Raw genomic sequence first — 9,502 nt, forward strand, 5'->3', positions numbered from 1 at the left:
TTCAAGGTACGCGCGTGGATGAGCGGTGTCTCCTAATGCGAGCTGTGTGGGCAGCTCTGAGGTGCACATGGTGCCTTCAGGGGCGTGGTCAAGTTGAGGCACTGAGTGCCTTTGCCTGTAATCTGCTGTCCTGTGGGGCGTGTCCGTATGGAAAGGGGCGTGTGCATCCTGACACAAGTAACTTCGCTTTCTGTGACATTCATTTGCATCGCAGCCACTTAAACAGTGCACTGGCGGCACATAGGTGAGAGCAAAGCTCTGAGAGTCGGTCACTCATCCCAGGAGAGGGCAGAAGCAACTGGACTGGCAGAGTCAAACCATCCCACACACCCACAAGAGAATCATAAGGGACAGCTGCAGCATTTTTGACTCAAGACGCGCCGGCAGAGCAGCGCACTATACTTGGACCTGACAGTTCACATACATACCTGCAGCCTAACATGGAGCGCAAAATCCCGAATTTCGCCGGCACCTGGGAGATTAAGAGTTCTGATAACTTCGAGGAACTCTTGAAAAAGTTGGGTAAGTGATTTAAAAAATGTGTTAAGAAGAACTCAATGAGCTAATGTGGCAGCTTGACTCATTTTTTGCGCAAGAGTGGTTTCTTATGAAGCTTTTATTTGTGTGCGTAATGACACAGATCAGACGCGTCAGCTCAAACTGTAGCTTTCTCAGCACATTTGTAGGTCAAATCTTCCTCTGTGTCTATGCACCAGCGGGGATCACCCTCTGTACCCGCATGGGTGGGGGGTCTTTGTCATTCTGCAGAACCCAAAACTCAGTGCTTGGCCCCCAGCCAGCCTCTCTTCTCTCCCCCTTTAACCCCCTGTTAACACAATAGAGGCAAACGGCGGCACATCTGTCTGTACCACAGCCTCGGATTGTGCGTGCGTGCGTGCGTGTGTGTGTGTGTGTGTGTGTGTGTGTGTGTTGGAGAGGACCGTTATGGCATGATACAGTGCAGGACAGTCGCATCCTTATCTGAAGTGACAGTCGGAGAAAAGGACCAACACCTGCTGCTGAGATTCAGTGTTTGGTCACATCACTGCTGCATATGGAGTCTGGGCATGCGTCAGTGTGTGTGTGTGTGTGTGTGTGTGTGTGTGTGTGTGTGTGTGTGTGTGTGTGTGTGTGTGTGTGTCTGTGTGTGTGTCTGTGTCTGTGTGCGTGTTCGAGCGCGGATTCGGAGCCGTCTGTCGTTAGTAGCCAATTCCAATTAGATGACTTGCCAGTGCACACCTGGAATTCATATCATCACCTAAGCGCGCACGGAAAGATTAAATGACATGGCATCAAACAACGCCGCCTTCTCTCTCCTTCACACGAACACAGCGTCCTGCATATGACGGTTATTGTAATGGCTGTCAAATGGCTCTATTGATCTGAATGTAGACTCCTAACTGGGCGTGACGCGAACTCAAACTTTCCTGATAGACTGATCCACCAGTTACCATTTAATGCGTCTCTGTTCATCATCTTCCTCCCTTTCTCTCTCTGTAAGGCGTGCTATAGCAAGGGAAATAAGGCAGTGTGATGACATGGCACCAATAATCACATGGCACGGTCGTTTGTGCGCATCTGTGCATGATTTTGCATGCATAGACATGGGTATTGCCCATGGATACTGAGATTACTGAACGGACCAACCAGGCACAGGGGCCCAAAGTGTCAGAGGCCCCCCAGGCCTTCATCTGCAAAATGTCCCTCAAGGAGACCGGTGCCAACTGGGAAGACACTCACAAGTATTAAATGACTACAAAGAGGTGCAAAACAGCTGGAAAGACACAAAGAGACTCACAATGACTTTGTAAAAGGGATAAATCAACCACAAAGAGACACAAAATGACCACAAGAAAAAAAAGACTAAACAACTACAAAGTCTTTGTGTCTTGCTTCTGTGTAGGAGAGGTGGCTAATTGTTTCACAATTGGCCCATGGTATTTGCTTATTTGTGTTTTTCTAATGTACTTGTGTGCCAAAGAGAGATTAGTAAGATCTGTATTAATGGAAGAGGAACAAAAATAAAAATAAATAAAAAACTAAAACTAAAGCTGGTTAAAGTCTTCACAGCATACCCAAAACTTTTTCGTCTTCACATGCACGCACACACACACACACACACACACACACACACAAACACACACACACACACACACACACACACGTATCACAGCATGTGTTCCTATAATTTCCCTCTGCATTGGCATGACTGACAGAGAGGAATGGCCCTTGGTTTCATTGGGGGGCACAGCGCAGCTGGACGCAGCCTGTCAGCACCCATCACCCTCCTCCTCCCCTTTATCCTCTCTTCTTTTCCTCACTCCGGCTCTCCTCCCCTCTTTCCTCATCTGTCCCAAATGCTTCCTCTGCCCTCTGCTCTTTGACCTCTGACCCCTGACGTCTATCTATCTGTGAGTGTCCTCATGTGGCCAGGTCTGTGTGATTTTTTGTGCCAAAGTCTGTTCAGGTAATTTCTAACTTCTAACAACTGGCAGTTACTTGAGAAGCTTCGGCCCCCTCCGCCGCTCCCAAATGGTCCACAGGCCGGCACTTGACTCCTCTCTTCAGTCTGAGCCAACAGACTGAAGAGAGGAGTCAGTCAGTGCCTGCAGGTCGGCATGTTACCTGAAATAATCTTAAGTTTTAGGAAGGAGACTTTTGTGTTCTCAAGCAGTGCTATATTCTCAACTATGGTCCCTGGAGCGATAAGACATATGCAATGATGTCATGTGTTGAACACAAAATCAACTTACTCGCCTTTCAGATTGTCCTTTTTTATGATTTAGAGCCATTATATACATAAATAATGGGAAGGGGTTCCAAATGTATTGACTTTTTTTTGTTTTGGGCTATTTTTGTTTATTTTTGTTTTCAGGCTTAATCCATATATTTTTTTGTTACACAATAGTTATTGGAATTAGAAGTTGTGTTTTATCAATAAATGTGTTAAACTGCTAAATCACTCAATCTGAAATGTGACAGAATGGTTAAAAATGACACCACTGATATAAGACAGAGCAAAGCCAAAAATATTTACACTTTTAGAAAACTGGAACAAGCTCAAATTGATGGAAATTAATTTTCTATTGATCGACTGCAAAGCCTGCTTTTGCCATCACAATACTGTATCTAGTGGTGGAAATATTATAATTAATAGTATTGCATCTGCATTAATAGTATTAATTTTAAAAAGTTGCAATGCCACCATTCGGAAAATCTAGCACAAAATTATAGAAGTATAAAAAAATAGTATAAAAAAAAATCTGGTACAAAGTATAGTCTGATGCAAAAGGTGAGGTCAGTCTTACACTTATTTTTACATAATGCAAAAATAATCTGCACATGATGACACTGCACATCAATCGTGTGTTGTGTCTGCTGTACATGCAGTGTGCATCCTGGACATCCTGATGCATGCTGAATGACTTTGCATTTCAGAGTGTGTATATATTTACCCTTGGTGACAGGTGGGAATGTGCGAGAGGTGAGAAGTGCGAAACCTAACTCGGCGGCAGATACACACTGGACGACGTACACACACTTCCCCTCACACTTGGGCAGAGATCTTCACACACCACACACAGACCACTGCCCCTCGTCTGTCTGACTCCCCCCTCCCTCCCTCACTCCCTCCCTCCCTTCCCCTGCACCGGTCTGCCCCTGGTTCCCTCTCTTTTCCCACGCTGTATCATCAGTTTTACTCTATGGGAGTATGGGTGTGCTATCTCTTTGTGGTAAATGAATGGAGAATTACATTGCAGACAGTACAAATCACCATATTAGTCCGTGTGTTTGAGTCTGTGTGTGTGCAAAGATGATTAAGTCTGCGGAGAATTCAGATGTGCTGGGCATGACCTCATTGTTTCCTCTGTCATCATTATTGGACAGCGCTGTGCAATGCTAGGCTGCTCCTGTTACCCTGAGTGTGCAGGAGAACACTGTGAACAAGCAGCAACACCACAAGACTGTGGCTTTACATAATTTGATAAAAACTGGTTTAGTTTGCCTTGCTCGTTCAGGCTAGGTCCTATAAACCAACACTGTGACGCATAAAATGATCTGCCTCAGTGTAGGTGTGTACTGCTTGCATGGGAATATTCACTTTAAGTATCCACAACAGGTTTTGCAAGAGTAAAACGTGCTGATTTGTTTCTTTCTGTGTGTTGTCCTCTATATGAACTCCAGATCTCTTCTGTAGAAGCAGAGTCCGAGATTTTGGCACAACTTCACCTTGTATTTCGAAGGTGCATGGAGAAGGGAAAGAAGTCTAAAGAGGTCAAAACTCCAGCAACACTTGGAGAATATTGCAGGGGTTCCCAAACTTTTCCATGCATACAGCCCCCAAACAGCATTAGCTTTTGCCTTGGGCCCCCCTTTTGCATGATGTCTTTCAAATTAAGACCAAAAAAAGACTCTAAAGGTCATTTTTACAGTAGCTAGTAGTAGTAAACGGCACCCTCTAGTGGCCTTAGTAATTATTAAGGAAGCCAAGGCGGAAGTGACATTTAGGGAGTGTTAAGCAATGGTGGAAGTGAGGATACGGATATGTCATGCTATAAGTCACCTTTTTAACTGCCTAAATTGCACAAGTTGTGTCCATTCATTTTGCTTTTTAAACTATCTTCTGTAACACCAAACCATGTGTCTTTCCCCCTAACCTTAACCAAGTTCACTAAACAAAACTGCAACCAATTCACAACGTTAATTACGTGTTTAAAATGGCAACTGTTATGTTTAGGTATGAGGATGAGTTGATCTCCTGCTAGTGGTATGGGGCTCTTATTTTGAAAATGCTCCTGTACTTGAGTGGAGAATAAAACTGTTCTATATACTACAAGTGTTTTTGGAGCTTTGAGCCCATTAAATCACTTCCTTCAAATATTGTTTCTAGTTTTGTCACTTTCTTCTTGTCTCACGTGTTTTTGTTTGTTTTTTAGGTGTGAACATGATGCTGCGTGTGATTGCGGTGAAGGCAGCCTCCAAGCCACTGGTGGAGATCACTCAGGACGGAGAGACGCTGTCCATTAAAACATCAACTACAGTCCGCACCACTCACATCACCTTCACTGTGGGGCAGGAGTTCAACGAGGCCACAGTGGACGGACGTCCCTGCACGGTACACAGCACTACTTTCTGCTGCATGTGCACACACACACACACACACACACACACACACACACACACATACACAACACACACAACACACACAACACACACAAACACACACACACACACACACACACACACACACACACACAGAATAAACAGGGGTTTGGGGAGAGAGCTGTCCAGATTACATCAATCTGTTTAATTTGGCTTTTCATCATATTTGGACTGATATGGAGCATATCTTTCCTCCTCCCTTAGTCTCTGAAGGCCTATCATGCTACAATATGCTCCTTCACACTCTTTACGACCCCTTTCAACTTCCCGTCTTCCCTCCGTTCCCCCTTCTTGCCCTCTCCTGCCCTCTGTCCCTCCCTAATTCTCCCCGTAGCTTTCCCTGTTTCCCATACATGTTTTCTGTTTGGCCGTATCCAAAGCAAACACATGCAACCAGCCAGTGCTTTGCTCTAGTAACGATGAGCGCATCACAAGTTATCACCTCTCAGTGATGGCCCTGCTCCACCTTTGTTGTTCTCTCTCTCCATCAGCCACTCCCTCGTCACTCCCCTTGTTTCCTACACATCTGTGCATCCAATGATCTATAAATCTAACAGTTAACATGATATATCTGAAGGTTTTTTCCTTCTCTCTTCCTCTGTTCTCAGAGTATTCCACTTTGGGAAACTGACAGTAAGATCCGCTGTGAGCAGACTCTGCAGAAAGGAGAAGGGCCGAAGACGTCCTGGACCCGAGAGCTCACCAATGACGGCAAGCTGATCCTGGTAAAGCCCAAAAACTATCCCCTAAACCAGACTTAGAACCGATAAGGGTAACACTTTAATGTAGATTATTTTGCATTACAGGGTCATTTTGTTTTGGTGTCAATAACTTTCTGAACCATATCTACCTGTAGTGTTGTGGACATGTTTGTGCGTCAGTCAAGAATTATAAATCAGCTTTGACAGAAACTTGTATAGTTGCATTTCAATGCTTTTTGAGAACACCAGTGTGCTCCAGTGTTGCTTCAAACTTTCTAAGAGCTAAGTAACATCACTAACATAAAATCACCTACTTTATTTTAAACATTGTATTTATTTAGCTGTCTCACATTTAATTTTCTAACCCCAAATCTACATTACAATCCATTATCATCAATGCAAATTGAAAATACAGATATACATCATCCTTTATTTTAAATTATCCACTTATTATTTTCTGAGATGGATAGTTTTTCATTTAAATGTCTGGAAGATCTCAGTAACAATCTAATCTAATCATCTAATCATATTTTAGTTGCTTTTTGTGGCTTGATATTAATGTGACTGGTAGCTTCTGGTGTTCTTTTTTTCTTTATTATTAGCCCATTTGTAAAACAAAATGACGCTTTAATTTGCAGACTATAATCTGAAGTGCCGTTAGATTATATAATTATATAATTTGTCTTAGAGCACCATAACGTCAATCTAATTACTCTCCTGGCAGAAGATGAAAGAGCGTCTGTCGCGATTACAAATGTACAAACAGGCATCAGCTTGAAGTCATGAAAGTGAGCGTGCAGACAGCGTCTGATCGGATCAGAACAAGGCAAAACATATCATTATTATGTTACTGATGTATTAAAAGCAGGCTGATAAAGAAACACTCTTCAGCTTTGAGTTAAATCCGATTGTAAAAAAAAATCATTTTTACAAGCATTTTGTTGTGTTGCTGCCAACTACCAAACTCTCTCCTGTGAATAACAAGATGCCTGCCCACAAACAAGAACTGTATTTAGTAAGAAACTCCACCCTGTTGGCACGTCAGGTTAACTCAGACTTATTTTGATAAATATTTCAAGTAATTATTTAACCAAAGTATACCCGTCCAACCGGCGGTGACACATGCATCCTACACAGTCCTCTCTGGAGTAAACAGATTTTGAATTGAACAACACTGTACATAGCAGAAGTATTTACAGGGCGTTGTTTGCTTCGATGGTCGACAGCGAGTTCAAATCTAAGACTCCCTAAAATGTACTTTAGCACCAAAACCCACAAGTGTTTTTCAGAAGCCAGCAGTGATATAACTAAGTGAGTGTTTTGCAGAGTTGCATGTTTGCTGAAACAACTTTCCGTAAATAATGTTTGTCCAAAACTGTTTGGCACAGTGAGATTATGTTGGTCTGAAGTGCTGGAGACATTTAAAATAGCCCAATTTGGAGGTTTAGAGCGAATCAACTTTAAAGGAATACTTCACCCTGAAAATGTATATTAATGACTCACCCCTTGTTATCTTGAATATGTGATGAAACCTTTGTTTTTATCACATATCTCCACAGTGAAGGAATAATCAAAAAACTGAGAAAATTCTCTATGAATTGTAGTAAATGGGGGCTGCATTCAACAGTTTTGAATGAGAGTGCAGTCATGGAAAAATTATTGTTTTCTTTAATTTCTTGTTCATTTTAATGCCTGGTACAACTAAAAGGTATATGATGATAATAACAAAAATAGCTCATAAGAGTTTAATTTAAGAGCTGATATCTAGCCATTTTCCATGGTTTTCTTGATAATGATTTTGGTTATCATCAAGAAAACCATGGAAAATGGTTAGATATCAGCTCTTAAATTAAACTCTTAAGAGCAATTTTTGTTGTCATCATTATATTTGTCCAAACAAATGTACCTTTAATTGTACCAGGCATTAATATGAACAACAAATTGGAGAAAAAGGGTGGTCTAATATTTTTTTTCCATGACTGTATATCAAAACATTAATTTACAACAAAACTCATGCAGTATAATAAACAGTCTTTACTATTTAGAACACAGTCTCACACAGAAAGGTAAGACAGTTTACATGGAAGTGTTAAAAGTGAAAAGTTTTCTGAACTTTTTTTATTTGAATAACACGGGGTACGTTTTTAATACACAAATGATCAAATGTTTCTTTATAGACTTGTTCTATAAAATACTTAACTTTAATATGAATTCACATTGAAGTAACACGTCAATAACCATGCCAGTATTTTAACATCAGTTCCTCCTCCTCTCTTTTCAGACCATGCGAGCAGATGATGTGATATGCACGAGAGTCTACGAGCGACAATGAACAAGAGCACTTCTCACTTTTTTTCGTCCTTCCAGCTCCCCCTCTCCTGCATCACCACTCGCATCTCTACTCCCCGCTTTGGGAGATAGCAGTCTATAGTTTTATTCCAGTATCTCTGTTAGCTTCACTATGTAATAAGTGTAGTAACCATATCTAGTATGTCACATATCTACACGGCGGTCTTAGCTCCTGAGTTATCCCCCTGTCTCTCCAGCTCCATCAAAAGTGACCAGCTGGGTTTTAAACATGAATGTTAGATTTGAGTGACAGCTCATTTATTTGGCATCGTGTGTGTGTGTGTGTGTGTGTGTGTGTGTGTGTGTGTGTGTGCATGTGTGTGTGTGTGTGTGTGTGTTGGTGTGGCAGCAGACGAGGTGTGAGACTATATTTGTAGATGTGTAAACCAATCTTTGAGCTCTTCCAGTTTCAGGTCAGTTTTGATGTGCCCCTCTTCTTCCTTCAGCCCTGCCCCACAACTTTAACCTTTTCTATCTCATGACGACATTTTATATTTATTACTACAATAGGAGTCTGATACAGTACTGCTAAAGTTTTTACTTTTGTCTCTTTTATATGAAATGTGATCATAGGAAACAACACTTTCTATGGGAAAACAATAAAAGCATGATATTAACTCACCCCGATGTCGACTCTTAGCCCTCCTGTACTGAAAACCATTAGGGGCATAAAGGCATTTAACAGTGCACATGTTTTATGGTTTGTGAGTGTAGCTGCAGAATATGTGCACATTAGATGGCTCCATCTTATTTTAGTCTTTCTGTCAGCTGTCTGCAACTAGAATAACTTGCCTGTCCCCTCCCTTCCAGTCTCTCTCGCTCCCTCTCCGTGTTTTTGTCTTCCATCCATCTTTCTCCGTCCGTCGTCCCTCTGCCCTCGTTATTCGTCCCTCGCTTCGCTTCAAGGCAGAACATTTTCCATTTTACTTTCTGTCAGCTCACTTTTATCACACGTTATAAGTGGATCTGCTCATCCTGTAATTTTCCCTGGCATGTTGTGAAGCGACACAGCCAGCTGCGAGAAAGTTTCATTTCCATTTCCTTTGCCAGTTGGTTCAATTAGGTTCATATTTCTCTGGAAAGTCTCTAAAGGTCTCTTTTCTTGGAGGATTTGTTCAACATTTTTTGGAAATATTAATTTTCATGAGGAGACTCAGATGAGAAGATTGATGTCACCCTGATGTGTGTGCAGCATATTTGAAGCTAGAGCCAGCAGCCAGTTAGCTGATGACTGGAAACAACTAGCCTGGCTCTGTCCTCAAGTAACAGAACTGGCCCACCTACAGCCC

The 9,502-nt window shown here is 42.1% G+C and overlaps 1 protein-coding gene across 1 annotated transcript; it reads left to right on the forward strand.

The window, feature by feature from the left end:
- Positions 1-308: 308 nt before the first annotated feature.
- crabp2a (cellular retinoic acid binding protein 2, a) lies at positions 309-8,890 on the forward strand. Its single transcript, XM_059340120.1, has 4 exons — positions 309-522; positions 4,938-5,116; positions 5,772-5,888; positions 8,146-8,890. Exons 1-4 carry the CDS (start codon positions 441-443, stop codon positions 8,194-8,196), a joined length of 429 nt encoding a protein of 142 aa, XP_059196103.1. The 5' UTR covers positions 309-440; the 3' UTR covers positions 8,197-8,890.
- The last annotated feature ends 612 nt before the right edge of the window (positions 8,891-9,502 follow it).

The sequence above is a fragment of the Centropristis striata genome, chromosome 8 (assembly GCF_030273125.1).
Source record: "Centropristis striata isolate RG_2023a ecotype Rhode Island chromosome 8, C.striata_1.0, whole genome shotgun sequence".
Classification (NCBI taxonomy): Eukaryota; Metazoa; Chordata; class Actinopteri; order Perciformes; family Serranidae; genus Centropristis; species Centropristis striata.

Bases quoted from the DNA above. Each gene is read 5' to 3' on its own strand.
- crabp2a (XM_059340120.1), top strand. From the start codon at position 441: ATGGAGCGCAAAATCCCGAATTTCGCCGGCACCTGGGAGATTAAGAGT. The intron at 523-4,937 runs GTAAGTGATTTA...TTTGTTTTTTAG, and splicing joins GGAACTCTTGAAAAAGTTGG to GTGTGAACATGATGCTGCGT. The intron at 5,117-5,771 runs GTACACAGCACT...CTCTGTTCTCAG, and splicing joins TGGACGGACGTCCCTGCACG to AGTATTCCACTTTGGGAAAC.